Here is a 17,598-nt window from a genome sequence, read left to right on the forward strand (position 1 = left end):
GCAACAGTAACCACCTATACAAATATACAATCAAAACGTGAAGTATTCAGAAACATACAGTAAGCAGAATACAGAATGCAGTATGCACTTTAGGCCTAACCGGCCTAAAGTGTCCACGACCATATAAGGCATTCAAGGTCTAAATAATAAACGTCGGCCTAACCGGCCTAAAGTGTCCATGACCATATAAGGGCATTCAAGGTCTAAATAATAAAGTCAAGTCCACGGTCCGAGGCGCGGACCGTGACAAGGGTGGGTTAGGTAGATTAGATCAACTGCTGGTGGCTATTTTGAATATATATATTCCTTTTAATGCAGGGATCCTCACATCCGTATATGGGATGCAGCGTCTGTGCTTGAAGCTGCACTGACGGTTGTGTGTCTGACGTCACACTACGTCAGCATATACTGTATATAAGCAAGTGAAATAGAAAGTCACGACGCTTTGCTTTCAGTCCTTGGTGAAAGGCCCTGTGAAGGAATATATGAGGTCCTCTGACTGCCCCATAATATAAAGTTTTGATAAGAGAAAGGACGAAGGAAGGAAGAAAAAAAACAAGTCCATTCCAGCAGGGTTTTTGTTATTTTGTGAGGATGTGTTCAAGGCAAGAGAGAATCCAAAAAGACGTCGATGTTGTTATTCAACAGTGTAAGGCGGACAAGGAGAGCCTTTTCTCTGATTTCGGATACGCCGACTCAATCTTCAGGTTTACGGTCACCCAGGGCTCCAAAGGGATTTCCTATTTCGTGAACGTCTCAGAAGATTATCCGGACAACACCTGTGTGTCGAACACGGACAATGCTGATGATGTTTTACTCACGAGTGATCCGGTTCCTGTTATTCTCCATCGAATTGCAGCAGAGCTGAAGAATGACGCGAGAGAGACGTACCTGTGCAATAATGCACCAGGAGATTCTGATGGGGATAATGACTCTGACGAAGATCGTCGTGAGGAACATTCTGACGATGAGGTCCACAGAAATCCGCAGCTGGAGGCTGACCTCCAGGCGGTGAGGGATTTGAAGTATCCAGTATTTCTCAATGAATATGTCGATGAGGTGGACATTGATCTGCATGTTGACGTTGGTTTCCTAGACGAGGAAACTGCATTGGCGTGGGGCGTGATCCGTCGGGAGCCTGTAACAATACGGATTAGCTGCTCACTGACGCAATACCTGCATGGGACAGTCCCGAAGGTTGATGTTTACCAAGGATCAAAACTTAAAGACAGGTTTGGTCTGGGACCTCAGCTGAAAAAGATCATGCAGACGTTTGTCACCGAACTGTGGGAGCAAGAGCACAAAGGGGATGCTCCATGGCTCGCCACCTCTACCAGTGTCAAATGCAACCTCAAACCCTCGTACGATCCTGTCAAATCCGTGCCGACCAATAACAGAGGTTTTCTTGTCCAGGTAATAGAGTACGCAGAGCAGAGGATTCCTCTTTTGAACGAATTCTGCGTGATCTGTGACGAAACTCATGTGTTCCTAAACGGACCCATGCTCAGGCCCTATGTGTGTGAGAGGGAGCTGTGTGTCTTTGCCTTCCAAACCCTGGGGTTGATGAATAAAGTAGCCGATGTAATCTCAACTGGAGCTCTGGTAGTGGATCTGTTGTTGTCCATGGCTCGGGCTGCACTGGAATCAAACAGGAGAGACGTCATTTTTGACCCGTATCCCTCTGTGGTCGATCCGGAAGATCCACTGCGACTGGCTTTAGACCCAAAGAAAAAGGACTATCCACGAGTGCTGAAAGCCATTGACAACCTTCCACCTATTGCAGAATTGCTAGAGATCCCTCACGCAGAGATGAAGGAGAAAATGGACAAGGTTGACAAGTTGTCTCTCCCAGTGCTACAATGGGTGATATCCAGTAACAGGTCATACATTTCCAAACTGCCAGCTGACAAACAACTGGATTTCATGCACACACCACATCAGTTCCTACTGCTTTGCAGTTCCCCTGCCAAAGAGAACGCCTTCAGAGAGGCCAGAAAAATCCACGGCAGCACCTTTGTTTTCCATGGATCAAACATTGAGAACTGGCACTCTATTCTGAGGAGAGGACTGGTCATTGCGTCCAACACCAAATTCCAGCTGCACGGCAACTCCGAAGGGAACGGGATATATCTTAGCCCCTCGTCAAACATACCCTTTTCTTTCTCAGGGATCGGCGCTTATGGTATGCAACAAACTGATAACAAGTACGCAACTACAGCACAGACGACAGGGAAAAAAGGACTGCATTTCTTGCGTACTCGTAATCTGAAGTGCATTGCCGTGTGCGAAGTGATCACTTCTGCTGCCGTGCATAAGCATGGGGGAGACATTTGGGTCTGTTCAAACGCCGAGCATGTCTGCACCAGGTTCTTCTGCATTTATGAGGACGGGAAGGGGAAAGACCCGATGATCAACACGCAAACTACTCGTGGCATCTACCATAAGATCCGTAATGTGGTCACCAGTAGACACCTGGCGACCAAAGAATGAATGTTGTCCTCATGTCATACCGCTGTCTCTTGCCCCCTTCACCAAATCAGGCTCGGAAACCAAAACGGCTGAGTTAGGTCAGTGGTTCTCAACCTGTGGGTCGGGACCCCTTGGCACACCTCATGATTTGGGGGGCGTCCCCAGATGACAGTAAAGTGACAATTTAAGGACTTTTAATACCTAATACCTAAATAAAAGTGGAAAATATTGCATCAAAAGTAATCAACAAACTATACTATAAAAACTGGTGAAACATTGGCCACATCGTCAATTAATGTAAGAAACTGGCAAGCATTTTGAAAATAGCTGAACTACAATAGCTGAACTCAACGCCCCGTGACGCGAGAAGTTTGGAGCTTGTATATCGGCTATTTTCACAATATTTATCTATGGAACCGTGTCAAACTAAATGTAATGCCTTAATTCCTACAATTCCAAGGGCTTGTCAGGGTCCCCAGTTCAAATATGATTATTTTGGGGGGTCGAAAACCTGAAAAGGTGGAGAACCACTGAGTTAGTTGCTAAGTAATTGTGTAGCCTTACTAGCCTACCTTCAGACTAATAGGAGCATGTAAATGAATCTTCAATATCACCATGGAACTGAGGTCACTGACTGCGCCGTATAAATAAGCAGGTGAAAGAGAAAGTGCAGTAGCATTCCATCCTACCTGGCTTATAAACGTTAAGACTGCATATAATTGTTTCGGGAAGGAGGAAGAGGAAGAAGAAAGCTAACGAGTTCATTCCGGCAGGGGTTTTGTTTAATTTTGTGAGGATGTGGTCAAGGCAAGAGAGAATAAGGGAGAATAAAAAAAACATCCCCCTGAGTACTATGACCGTCTGAGCAGCCATCAGCTGGGTGAAGCTGAAACTGAATTCCCCTGCAGGATCAATAATAAGGTCTAGATGTGTATTTAAATGGACTGCATGACCAAATAAAAAAAGCTAAATGAAAAATGTCAATGCAGGAAGTTACAGTTCTGCATTAACCACTTAAGGGAATACTCTATGCTCCTATCAGTTACTCACCCTGTTTAGCCTTTAACCCCATGAACCCTAACACCCTTATTCCGGGCATTCATAATAGGCGAACATCGGCAAAAATAGCAGATGTAAAAGCTCATAAAGCATCACAACACAATGTAGCCTACTGTGAGCTTGCAGATTGGCTTTTTTCAGCTTTCAACATTTGGTGTATGCTGTAAAGGGAAAGAAACAAGGACCAAGTATAAAGTTTGGACCCCGGTCAACTAAGCAGGCAATGCATGACCATAAAACATTTGATTCTGTGTCAAAACATTTGAAAAGGGTAAAAAGGGTATTTAATAATAATAATAATAATAATAATAATAATAATACATTTTATTTGTAACTCACTTTATATTTGAACCAAATCTCAAAGTGCAACATTGATTAAAAAATATTTAAAAATAATTACAAATAATAATAATAAAAACAATGACATTAATAAAATTCAGATCTAAAATTCAGATTTATTAAGTATTGTAAAATATAATTAAATATTCAAATATGTTTTGACACAGAATTAAATGTTTTCTGGTCATGATTCATCAGGAGCCTGGATGGCTTGGTTCCAGGCTTAAAATAATTTATATAAATATTTTCGTAAATCTAATGGGAAAATTAATGGCTTTTCTATCTGTGGCACCACAAAATGGCCGCCACTGCTATTCCCTATTTGCATCGTTCCCAACTTGCATTGTTACCGAGTAGGCCAGTGCCTGACGGGGACCTGTATAGTTATTTTAAAAGATAAAAAAAACATTTTCAGAAATTTTCAAAAAATAAAAGAAATTTCCATACATTTTCAAAGATTAAAGGGATTGTAGGCGATTCAGAGATAAACAAAGAAAAAAACTCCAGCAGTTCGTTTCCCCGACCACCAGGGGGTGACGCAGGGAGGAGTTCCATAGAGTTAAGGAGACTTCTAAACGGGCCATGCCGAATATGGGTTCCTTTATTCGGATACAATTCGCAGAACTGCCCGCCCCTGCCGGTTCTCCGAAATTTTATTTTTAAATAGGCATGACAAATTGACCACATATATGAAGTTAAACAACTAAATTCTATCCAAACGCTATCTGAAAAGTAAGTAAAGTTCACACGGACACGGACGCGCACGGATGCGCACATGTGTGCGTTAATTTACGGCCCGACACAAACATAAACAGTAGGGAAATACGGATTTCAGAAAGAGGACTGTGTTTCAATGCAGGAAAACACCCCAGCATCATTATATAGTGGCTGATAGAGGGGAAAAAATGCAAAATATATATATAGACATATTTTTCAAATTTAGGCTTAATGTTGCCAACAATCCCTTTAAATAGCCAATCTACAAGCTCAGAACACATTTTAAGCTTGTAAGTTGGCTATATGAGGAAATCTCATATGTCCAAAACTTTTCAGGATTCAAATTCAAAAACGGCAACGGTTGATTTAACGGTTGATTTAAGAAAAATATATAAAACGTTAAAATACAGAGATAAGAGGTTTCTGCTCGACAGCAACGATATAATATATTTGTGTATGTTTGGGTCCCGGGAAGACACCGCATTTTTCTTTTGGGTCTTGGGCTGAAAGGTTTGGGAATCCCCGGCCGCCCTAGTTAACAACTTCATCTGCAGTTACGTTTTCTGCTGGTATTAATGAAAAGACCAGCAGTTGGATTATTATGTTTATTGATTTCAGTTTTTGTCTAGAGAAGAAAATGAAAGGGACAGGGACAGAAAGCTACAAAGATCTCCATATATGGGTATAAAAGGGACACAAACAGACAGACGGATAGAGATATCTCCATTTATTGGGCATAAAAGTCACAGACAGACAGACAGACAGGTGCAAAGGAAACTCTGACAATGGGTACGATGGGTATTGCATAACTGGAGGGGGGCACGGTCCGACCCTCTGACCAATCAACCTGATTGACGTGTGTATTGCCGAGGACCCGATGAAGTGCGATCGATGAAGTCGGCGGTTGTCCAGAAGCGCCTATCCAACCAACATGCATATATATGGGCATATATGTTCATATATTGTGTGTGTGTGTGTGTGTGTGTGTGTGTGTGTGTGTGTGTGCGCCCATCAGGCATTATATGGGCATTTATGGAGATTACATCTCTGACCGGCCGACTTCAAACTCGCCTACATATTTCCGGGGACCCGAGGCAGTTAAGTCCAGAAACAGATCTCAATATTAGAAGATCCATGAACAAAGCATGGAATATCTGTGTGAGCCGACCGACTGATGTCAGTAGTACTATGACATCATATTGATGTCATCAAGGATCTCCATATATGGACACAGACAGATACAGAGATCTCTATATATGGGCATAAAAGGTACAGAGGCATGCAGCCAGATAGATAAAGAGATCTCCATAATACGGGCATAAAAGGGGCACAGAGAGATGGGTACAATGGGTACTCCGACAACGGGTTCAACGGGTGTTGCACATTCAGAGGGGCTGCATTGTTCCCAACGGGTGTAAACTAGGCCGATGCCCTTTGGGAATGCATGCCCCTCTGGTTATGCAATACCTGTTTACCCGTTGTGTCCGTCCGTCCGTCCGTCTATCTGTGTCCCTTTTATGCCCATATATGGAGATCTCTATCTATCTGTCTCTGTACATTTTATGCCCATATATGGGCATTAAAGAATGATCATATGATGTCATCAATATGAGGTCGTAGTACATGAGACCGGCTCACCGCCGATCCATAGTCTTCACACCAGGCACCGCACCCAGAGTTTACAGAAACATAATGTTGCCTGACTGTGCAGCCCACAGTAACTACCAGTGGTGGAAAGTAACTAAGTACATTTAGTTAAGTACTGTTCCAATTTTCAATACTTTTACTTCTACTCCACTACATCTCTGAGGCAAATATTTTGCTTTTACTCCACTACAATTATTTGAAAACTTTAGTTACTAGTTACTTTGCAGATATACATTATTACATTTTAAAACTGAAAACCACTCTAGCCTTTTTTTTATACCTAGGCTATTTGAAAATAGCCGATCTACAAGCTCACAACGCGTCGCATCGCAACGCGTTGTGAGCTTGTAGATCTGCTATTTTCAAACATTTTAGTACTTTTACTTTTGGTACTTTAAGTACATTTTGATACCAGTACTTTTGTACTTTTACTCAAGTGAATTTTGAATTCCGGACTTTTACTTGAAACTGAGTATTTCTACATTGCAGTATTGATACTTTTACTTAAGTAAAGCAATTGAGTACTTTTTCCACCACTTGTAACTACACAGGAACCACTTTCAGGAAGTGGATATTCGTGTGTGACGTACGTACGGGACATTCCACAAGGGGAAAACCCGCCACAATGGGGACGTGGCATTCATTCATGTCACTGCACTGACGTAGAAAAGGCTTTCTTGTCATCCAGGTCCGGGTTGTCATGGTTACTGCTGTTGCTGGTCTGACATCACAGAACTCCATATAAGGAGCCGGCTGACACATCAGCATCATGGGCAGCCCACGTCACGAGTATTTATAAGATGGTTATTTAGTTTTGCTTCCAGTCCTCTGTGAAAACAGCGTTCAATGAACCACTAAACATTTATTATTATTTTATTTAACGCAAGGATGTGTTCAAGGCGAGAGAGAATACAAAAAGACGTTGATGTTGTTATTCAACGGTGCAAGGCGGAAAACGAGAGCCTTTTCACCAATTTCAGATACTCCGACACCACCTTCACATTTACGTACTCCCAGGGCTCCAAGGGGATTTCTTATTCCGTGAACGTCTCTGATGATTACCCAGACAACACCTATGTGTCCAACTCGGAAAATGTTGACGACGTTTTAATCACAAGTGATCCGATTCCTGTTATTTTCCATCGAATTGCAGCAGAGATGAGGCTGAACAACGACGCGGGAGAGACAAATCAGTGCCGTAATGCACCAGAGGAACATTCTGATGGGGATAATGACTCTTACTCTGAAGATTCTGAGGGAGAAAGTGAGATCCTCAAACATCCGCAGCTGGAGGCAGACCTGCAAGCAGTGAGGGATTTGAAAGGATCCCACGGAGCATCTCTCAGGGAATACAGTGGATTTGATGACGTGGACATTGATCTGTTCGTTGACGTCAGTTTCCTAGACGAGGAAACTGCATTGGCGTGGGGCGTGATCCGTCTGGAGCCTGTAACAATACAGCTTAACTGCTCACTGACGCAATACCTGAATGGGGCAGTCCCGAAGGTTGATGTCTACCAAGTATCAAAACTTAAAGACAGGTTTGGTCTGGGACATCAGCTGAAAAAGATCATGCAGACGTTTGTCACCGAACAGTGGGAGCAAGAGAGCAGCAAAGGGAAGGCCCCATGCCTTACAGCTCCAACAGCGCCAAGCAAGTTCAACCTCGACCCCAAGTCCAATCCTGTGCCAACCAGAAACAGAGGTTTTCTTGTCCAAGCAATAGAGTACGCAGAGCAGAGGATTCCGGTTCTGAATGAATTCTGCGTGATCTGTGACAAACCTCATGTGTTCATAAACGGACCAATGCTCAGGCCCTATGTGTGTGAGGGGGAGCTGTGCATCTTTGCCTTCCAAACCTTAGGGGTGATGAATAAAGTAACTGATGTGATCGCAACTGGAGCTCAGGTTGTGGATCTGTTGGTGTCCATGGCTCGGGCCGCACTGGCATCACACAGGAAAGAAGTCATTTTTGACCCATATCCCTCTGTGGTCGATCCGGAAGATCCACAGAAACTGGCTATTGACCCGAAGAACAAGGACTATCAACGAGTGACAAAATCACTTGAAAGCCTTCCACGTATCGAAGAATTGACCCAGATTCCTCACTCAGAGATGAAGGAAAAAATGGACAAGGTTGACAAGTTGTCTCTCCCAGTGCTACAATGGGTGATATCCAGTAACCGGTCATACATCGCCAAACTTCCAGCAAACAAACAACTGGAGGTAATGCACACGCCACATCAGTTCCTATTGCTTAGCAGTTCGCCCGCAAAAGAAACCATCTTCAGAGCTGCCAAACAAGAATTTGGCAGCACCTTTGCTTTTCATGGATCACACATCGAGAACTGGCACTCTATTCTGAGGAACGGACTGGTTGTGGCTTCCAACACCAAACTTCAGGTGAATGGTGCCGCCTATGGGTCTGGGATATATATCAGCCCCTTGTCAACCATATCCTTTAACTACTCAGGGATTTACAATAATAGGCAAGAAAAAGCTACTTCGAAGGACGAAGGTACAGCACAGACGAATGGGAAAAGGTTCTTGCGTAGTAGTAATCTGAAGTGCATTGCCTTATGTGAGGTGGTCACTTCTCCTGACTTGCACAAGCATGGAGATATTTGGGTGGCTCCCAACGCTGACCATGTCTGTACCAGGTTTTTCTTCGTCTACGAAGATGGGCAGGGGGGTGACCCGAAAATCAACACTCAAAACTCTGGCACCTACCAGATGATCCTTAAAATCGTCACCAGTCGACACCTGACGACCAAGTCATGATCGTGTCCTCGTGCCATACCGCTGCCTCCTTCACCACACCCGCCCTGAGACGAGCTGGCTTTTTGAGCCGGTAATTATTTAGAAAAGCATTGAAAAGCATTGAAAAATCAACTAAACGCTTATGGTTTCTGAAATACGGTGGGGAAAACCACTTAAATTTTCAAAACATATGACCCTCCCCCACCTTCCCCCCCCAAAAAAAAATCGAAATAAAGGAATTTGTGGTAAGAAACCTTTTTTTTCTCCTATGTTCATATATAACATGTGTGGTATATGAACAGTGTGCAAGTCAAAAACATATAAAGAAATGATACTGCAGTTAAAGAAGCAATAGTGCCTGCCTAATCAGGTACAGAAATACATACTGTTCTGAAGTTAGTGACATGCTTAAAATCTTAGAACTTTGCTTGTAGTTAAGGGGCATTATCAAACAAGGTAATTTGTGTTTAAGAAAAGGCACAACCTGATCTTGTTTACCAAGAGTACTTTCTGTACACTGAAAGGTTGTGTTATACTCTTTTTTTCTCCTCTGTGTCGTTTGGAGCATGCTGCTGCTTTTTTATACACAAGTGAGGTCAGAATCTTGATTTAAGTCCCAGAGTTAAAGTTTCTGAAAGTTTCAGAGTTACAAACCTGGAAGTGGCCATGTCATTCCTAACTATCAATCATTTTGCTCAGGTTACCCCCTGTAACCCCTTCAAGGATCCTTGGGGTCCCCAGACCCCACTTTTAGAACCACTGCCCTAAGTAGCTGATTTCAAATAAAAACAAATAAAACTATTTTTTTACATGATGTGATTGATGTGATTATTATTAGAACTGCAAATGGTTTACAAAGATGCCTGTTCATTACTGTAGTGTAGTTAATGGTATGTTACTTGTCCACTCAAACAAAATAGTCGAGTATTATTATTAGAATGACACTTTTGTATTTGTTTTAATGTCATGGTGGTCATAAAATAGAGGTTCTACGGATTATCTTTGTTTTTGTTTGCTGTTTATTGCTTTATATGTTTTAAAACTGCTTTAAAAAAAAAAATACAAAACAAGACAAGGTATAATAACTGTGTGACTGTCCTGTGGACCTTGAACATCATGTGGATCTCTTAAATACTTGAATACTGTACTCAAGTACAATTTTGAGGTATTTGTTCTTTACTTGAAAAGACTCAAAGTGTCAACTTTGAGTCTCCTACCGGAGACATTAGTATCTTTCCGCCGGTCATCAAATTATTGGCTCGGGAACGCGACAAAAACAAACAAAGAATTGCTTCATGGGGTGTGCAATTGATTGAAAATAAGTAATATTTTGGGTGAGTATCCCTTTAAGTACATTTTGATGCCAATACTTTTGTACTTTTACTCAAGTCCATTTTTAATTCTGGACTTTTATTTGTAACAGAGTATTTCTATATTGCAGTATTGATACTTTTACTTAAGTTAAGAATTTGAGTACTTTTTCCACCAATAGCTCTCAGTCATCTATGACTGTCACTATTGTCAGTCATCTCTGTCACCGTCCCTGCCAGTGTCCTGTGTGCATCTATGTGTGGGCGTAGGCTTGGTTCCTGGCTTTCCACATTGGCGCACCTGTCTCTGGGCATCTCGTCTCACTCACCTGCCGGCCTTCTTCCCATCAACCTCCACAGTATAAAAGCCCTGGTATTCTCACCTCTGCTAGGTCGTTTTCACAGTCTCCGTGCGGTAATGCTTCTAGCCAGTTATTCCTAGTATCTTTGAGTGCATTCCTGCTCTACTGTGTTACTGTTTTTGCTCCCAGTGTTTTGTTTTTGTTTTTGACTCACTCCTGTCTATACTTTATTAGTCAGAAATGTAAAACAGCACATTGTGGTCCTATGTATTCAATTAATCTGACATAACCATAGACAAACCCAATACGCCCATATATAGGCATGTCACTAAGTCACTATGACTCAGACATAACCAAAAACAAACCTGATTTGCCCATATACTGTATAGGCATATAATGGGAGATCCGGTTGTCCAGAGCCACAGATCCGACTGCTATGCCCATAAATGGGCATGGGCATATATACTAATGACATCAGGGATCTCCATATATGGGCATAAAATGGACAAGGACTGACAGATACAGAAATATCCATATATGGGCATAAGAGACACAGGTAGACAGACACATACAGAGATCTCCATATATGGGCGCAAAAGGGACACAGACAGACAGGTACGACGGGTACTCTGACAAAGTCCCCAACATTATGACTTCGGATTGGCGGTGTGACGTAGGTGTGAGGGACATGTAGCGGCCCGAACTCTAGTAAAGACATTGGGCCTCTGCTTTACTTCATTCACTTGTTAATGATACTAATGAAGGCTCTGTTCCATTCTGGTCAAACAGAGTCAATGTGGTCCAGGGACCCTCATGGTTCCTTGAGGAGGTTCAAATGGCCCCTTACTGGTGTGTGACTCTGAGAGTGTACAAATGGAACCAAATGGACCCATAAGGGTCCATTTGGTTCCATTTGTACACTCTCAGAGTTATGGGGGTCCTTGAAATTAAAACAGTTTGAGAACCACTGTGCTCCACTGAATGGGACAGAGCCTTCATTAGTATCATTGGTAACACCTGTGAAGGAAGCAAGGAAGAGGTCCAATTTTTTTCTAATATGGCTGCTGTGTATAGAGCCTATTACGCCTCTATGTAGATGGGAGTGTGCTCTCTGCCTTCCTGTACTCCACGGTCGGCTCTGTGGTCTTGTCGATGTTGAGAGTTGGGTTGTTCTGGCATCACTGTGTCAGGTTCTCCACCTCTCTCCTATGTAGGCTGTCTGATCGTCGTCCATTATCACTGGAAACTTGTATTTCAATATAGAGCGTGCCAAAAATCCTGAAGAGGGCGTCAACAAGTGTCTTTTGGTAGCAGCGGACATCTTTGAGGGGTATAAACCAGGTTGACTTAACATTGCCCAAAACAAACATGTCTGCGCTACTATGCCACGACCACCCCCCCCCCCCCCCCCGTGGTGACGACGCGTTGGCACGCTCTATAAGTATCGGTATTAATTGATTTGACCATGTCATTTAATAAGGTTATTAGATATCAGCCAAAGTTTTGTGCATTCCTAATATATATATATGTACTGTATGTAGAGAAAAATTATAAAAATAATAAGCCGAATGATCATGACATCGCTACAACCAAAAATCCGGGTTAGATAACATCGGCAGCGTCGTATTGGAGCAGTATTATTCAGTAACCTTATTTCTGGAAGAACAGGACACTTACCATATTGTTATTGACTATTAGAAATATATTATTTTGTTATAAATATCCACAGGTTTAAGTGGACACTTTATGTTATATCGTGAAAATGTCCATAGACATTCCCTGGAAATACTTGTTTGTTTACAAACATTCAAACGTTCTGATCTGGTTGGTCTATAGAACCCGCGCACACTCATGATTGTCTCTGTCGGGTGGAAACCTCATATGTCCAAAACTGGAGTCAAATTCAAGAATAGCAAAAATAGCAATAGCAAGCTCAAAACGTGCTTGTCGATCTGCTATTTTTGATCGACAAGCTCAAAACATGCTATTTTTGATACTTTTGTGCCACGCTGTAGTGTGATCAAGTAGAGCATTAATTTACGCAAAAACACGCAAAAAGTAAAAAATATGGAAATAAGAGCCCAGGCTCAAAACGACGTTCCTGCGAGTGCGCAGAGTTCTATTCTTTTTCTCTATGATCGTTTTCAACCCAGCACCCCTAAAAAGTGATTATTTCATTAACGTTTGCATACATGTATGTACACATTGTTGTACATTTACTGCACTTGACCGCTCAGATGGTTCTGTTGCTGACTTTAGAAAGAGGATTGATTGATTCATTGATTTATTGAATACTTTATTAGTCAGAAATGTAAACAGCAAGTGGTACAGTAAGATATTAAGGCTAAAATTATATCACAAAAAAAGTCCTATGGGGACTTGTTTCCATTGTGGTCCTACAGTATGTATTCAATTAATCAACATGGCATAAATAATTTACACAATAATACATGTCATCAACAAATACAAACACTATACATATATGTGTATGTACAAAGGAGGAAAAGGGAAAACGGCGGCAGTGAATGACACCTCCTTTCTATGGGAATTTACATTTACCTCCCCTTGTGCCTTGTGGTCTCCTGATAGATGTTTTTTCAGGCCAATTTTGAAAGAATAATAGGAAGGAACTCCATGTTCTCTGTCCTAGATTCATTCAAAGTCATTGAGTTGGTGATCAACATGTTTCTTAACCGGTATATGTTGCAGGATTGTTGTTTCCACATGACTAAAGATGTTCAAACTTAACAATGACTCAAAGTTCGTCATGCGATACAGCTCTGATGTAGGAGAATCAGCAACATCCTCTTTGAACTCATTCATCTCTCTCACACACACACACACACACACACACACACACACACACACACACACACACACACACACACACACACCGGAACATGCTTAACAGACACTCATTTGCATGTTGCGTATGTGCACTCTCTCACTCTCTCTCTCTCTCTCTGTCACACACAAACACGCATCATCATTAACCACTTAAACCCTGGAGTCTTAACGAAACTGACTCGAGTTTCAACTGTACTCTGACCACTTTTTTCCGTCTACACCAAATCTCTTCGCCAAATATAGCCGATCTACAAACTCAAAGCGTGTCGCAAACACCATCACAATGTGCATTTTGAGTAGATTTTTCTGGCTAATGTTACCCCCCCCTAGCATATCGTCTCTGTTGGGTGGAAACCTCATACTGTATGTCCAAAACTGTTACTTTTCAGAATTCAAATTCAAAAATAGAAAAAGTAGCAGATCTACAAGCTCAAAACATGGCGATCTGCTGCTTTTGATACGTTTGTGTGACGCTGTAGTGTGATCGAGTAGGGCATTCATTTGCGAGATAAGAGGTTTCTACCCGACAGCAACGATGTGGATGCTGGGATTCAAGTGGTTAATGGAAAACTAAAGGGATGTGTGCGTGCACACTGCACAGTGTGTGTGTGTGTGCGGGAGTCACTAATTGGACTGAATTTCAGTGCCTAACAAAAGATTGTCCTGGAACATACCAGAGCTCTCTCTGTACAAACCCTGCTTTGTTGTTGCTGCTTGTTCTGTGCTAGTGCTGTGTTAACAGTTAGCCTGTATACATCCATGACCTCTCTCTACCCCCCTCTCTCTCTAGCTATCTCTCTCTCTCTCTCTCTCTCTCGCTAACCTCTCTCTCTCTGTCTGTCTCTCTTACCTCTCTCCATCTCTCCCTATACCTCTCTCTACTTCTCTCTTTCCACCTCACTTTCTACATCTCTCTACCCCTCTCTCTCGCTCTCGCTCATCTCTGTCTTTCTAGCTTAACACCTTTTCCTCTTGTCTCTTTCTCTCTAGCACAGTTACCCAACTCCTACCCAGGCGGGCACCCCCAGGCCCAGAGCTGGGGCTATACACACACAAACATACACACACACACACACACACACACACACACACACACACACACACACACACACACACACACACACACACACACACACACACACACACACACACATCTCACTCTCTTCCCCACCAACTCTCTCTCACGCTCTACTGCATCTCACATACAGCCACTTGCCCACTTCCAAATCTATCTCTCTCTCTCTCTCTCTCTCTCTCTCTCTCTCTCTCTCTCTCTGACACACACACACACACACACACACACACACACACACACACACACACACACACACACACACACACACACACACACACACACACACACACACACACACACACACAACTCATAGAGGACTGCACTCTTCCAAACCTCTCTTTTTCTCTGTCTTTCCGTCTCTCTCTGTCTCTGTAGCCCAGTCTCTCTCTCTGTGTGTGTCTCTCTTTCCATTACTGTCTCACACACACACACACACACACACACACACACACACACACACACACACACACACACACACACACACACACACACACACACACACACACACACACACACACACACACACACACAGTGAGTCTACAACAGAGTACAGCACACTCCAAACCTTCTCCAGAGTTGATTCCTGTGCCTCTCTCATCAGCCTCAATGGGACGCTCTGTCTCACCACCATCATGTCCCCCTGCTCCACGGCTGCATTACCATTCTGTTAATCACCGCACCGCCAAGACCAGCCCGGACGGGACGTCCAGGTGAGAGGATGATCCAACGCCGGGACCCAGAGGAGCGTAGGAGCGTGGGAGGCGACGGTGACGGAGGCGGCAGCACGACGGAGGGGCTGAGCGCGGACGAGCTGGAGTGTAAGATCTGCTACTGCCCCTACAGCCTGGGCGGACGCCGGCCCAAGGTGCTCGAGTGCCACCACCGCCTCTGCGCCAAGTGCCTCGCCAAGATCCTGGACCTGGGCGAGTCCCCGCCCAACGCCGTGGTCTGCCCATTTTGTCGCTACGTCACCGGCCTGCAGGGGGCGCCGCCGGGGGGCGTCGGAGCCCTGCCCGACGACCGTAACCTGGTGGCGGCGCTGGCGCTGCAAAGCCGCAACCACCGGAACCTCCGCTACCACCATCAGCAGCGCCGCGAGGGCGGCGGCGCCACCGAGCTTCTGCTCAGCCCCGGGAACCTGGGCTCGCTGGTGGGCTACGCCACGGCCACCGTGGGGGGCTCGCCCGCTTCCCCTTCCTCCCTCGGCGCCCCCATCACCACCACGTCGACCACCACCTACTCCTCCATCCGCGGCTCGCCCAACTTCGTGGTCATCACCATCATGGAGCCGCCACCGCCTCCGTCTAGCCTCGGCGCCCAGGACTCCACCCACCACCAGCAGCAGCAGTATCTGCCTCATAACCCCCACGGCGCCTCCTACCCGCCGGGGTTGGGACTGGCGTCCATCCGGAGGTCGTCCGGAGGCCACCGCTCCTCCGTCACGGACTCCATGACCTCCATCACGCAGCGGTGGACGGTGTGGAACTGCGCGGCGCTCCTGTGTCAGACGTCGGCCCGGGCCCTGGTGTGGGCGCTGGGCCTGCTGTACTTCAGCTCGCTGCCCATGGGCGTCTACCTGCTGATCATGCAGAGGACCACCCTGGGCGTGCTCCTGGTGAGCCTTGTGCCCGCCAGCCTGGTGATGGTCATGGTCTACGGCTTCTGCCAGTGCATCTGCCACGAGTTCTGGGACTGCATGCCACCATAGCCCCCCCCCCCCGCCTCTACCACCACCACGCCAAAAGACAACAACATTTGGACGATTTTGTTTTCAATGGAGGCCTGGAATGTTCTCATTTTGACTACATGGTGCGTGGTGCTGTGGGTGACTGGGAACAGTGGTTGGACGGCTGACTCATTCTTCAGTTCATTCACAGTAAAAGAAATCCCCTGTGTCCTGTGTTTAGGTTTGCAACTCTTATCGATTTATCCTATCGATTACTTTTTCTGTGAATCGAGAAGCACATTTTTTGATCATCTTTATAGAAAAAGTTATATTTATCAACGAATTGACGCAAAAATACATAGATTTCTTTTTTAAACAGACTAAATTGTTTAGTATGATTAACCACTTAAGCCCTATTTCATACTACGTTTTATAACAAGTGTCACACACAAATAGCAAAAATAGCGGTTATTTGATTGAAATTGATTATTTTTATGATCGCTTATATAGATCGGTTCGATTAACTGTTGCATACCTACTGAATACATTTATTCACTATAATTTTGAGGTAGGCCTACTTTTACTTAATTGAGTAGGCTATTTCCATTCTCTTGATTATATTTTTACTCCACTACATCTCAGAGGCAAATATTTGTACTTTTTACTCCACTACAATTATTTTACAGCTATACTGTGCCGATTGACTAGCGTCTTTGTCGGGTGGAAACCTCATATGTCCAAAACTGTCACTTTTCAGTATTCAAATTCAAAAATAGCTAAAGTAGCTGATCTACAAGCTCGAAACTAAGCGTTTACAGCTTGTAGATCTGCTACTTTTGATGCTTTTGTGTGACGCTGTAGTATGATCAAGTAGGGTATTAATTTACCAAAAAACACAAAAAGTAAAAAAAAATGAGATACAAGGTTTCTACCCGACAGCAACGTTATGTATTATAATAGGTTAATCTACCCAGCAACACATAAAGTAATTAAAATAAGTCCCACCTTTACCAGCTGCAACATTAAAGTGATGAACACGTTAATGCATTAACATTTACAATCCAATAGTATGCTTGTGAAATGGACCATTCTGCATGAGTACTTCAACGTTTGGTATTGTACAGTAAGTATATTTTGATGCCAATACTTTTGTACTTTTACTCAAGTCAAATTATGAATACGAACCTTTTACTTGTAACAGAGTATTTTTATATTGTGGTATTGCTACTTTTACTAAAAACAGGGAGTGTGTGTGAGGTACGTTTGCAGTTTTGGGGGCATCTTTAGTGCTAACCAGTTGGTTGTATTAACAGGTAATGTAATAAACATCAAACTTGTACTACTAGAAACCTCTTACAGTATCTCCATATTTTAACGTTTTGTTTTTTTTCTTAACTAACACACTAC

General features: G+C 43.7%; 4 protein-coding genes across 4 annotated transcripts in view; all 4 read left to right on the top strand.

Annotated features, from left to right (window-relative positions):
- Nucleotides 1–594: 594 nt before the first annotated feature.
- Nucleotides 595–2,490, top strand: LOC308093608 (protein mono-ADP-ribosyltransferase PARP8-like; the record flags this gene model as incomplete). Its single annotated transcript, XM_080439940.1, has 1 exon — nt 595–2,490. The coding sequence occupies one exon, from the start codon at nt 595–597 to the stop codon at nt 2,488–2,490; it is 1,896 nt and encodes a 631-aa protein (XP_080296066.1).
- Nucleotides 2,491–3,456: 966 nt separating this feature from the next.
- The window catches only part of LOC308093112 (tubulin alpha-1B chain-like), a gene marked incomplete at its 5' end in the record, with an annotated part of 213,967 nt that continues 199,825 nt past the window's right edge, over nt 3,457–17,598 (top strand). Inside the window, one exon of the mRNA XM_080439333.1 lies at nt 3,457–3,467. The remainder of the gene's footprint in view (nt 3,468–17,598) is intronic.
- Nucleotides 7,120–9,012, top strand: LOC308093609 (protein mono-ADP-ribosyltransferase PARP8-like; the record flags this gene model as incomplete). The annotated part of the gene is made up of 1 exon (XM_080439941.1): nt 7,120–9,012. One exon carries the CDS (start codon nt 7,120–7,122, stop codon nt 9,010–9,012), a length of 1,893 nt encoding a protein of 630 aa, XP_080296067.1.
- On the top strand, nt 13,371–16,233 carry rnf182 (ring finger protein 182; the record flags this gene model as incomplete). The annotated part of the gene is made up of 3 exons (XM_080439942.1): nt 13,371–13,388; nt 14,441–14,491; nt 15,127–16,233. The coding sequence occupies 3 exons, from the start codon at nt 13,371–13,373 to the stop codon at nt 16,231–16,233; spliced, it is 1,176 nt and encodes a 391-aa protein (XP_080296068.1).

Source organism: Gymnoscopelus braueri (assembly GCF_963280865.1).
Source record: "Gymnoscopelus braueri genome assembly, chromosome: 10".
NCBI lineage: Eukaryota > Metazoa > Chordata > Actinopteri > Myctophiformes > Myctophidae > Gymnoscopelus > Gymnoscopelus braueri.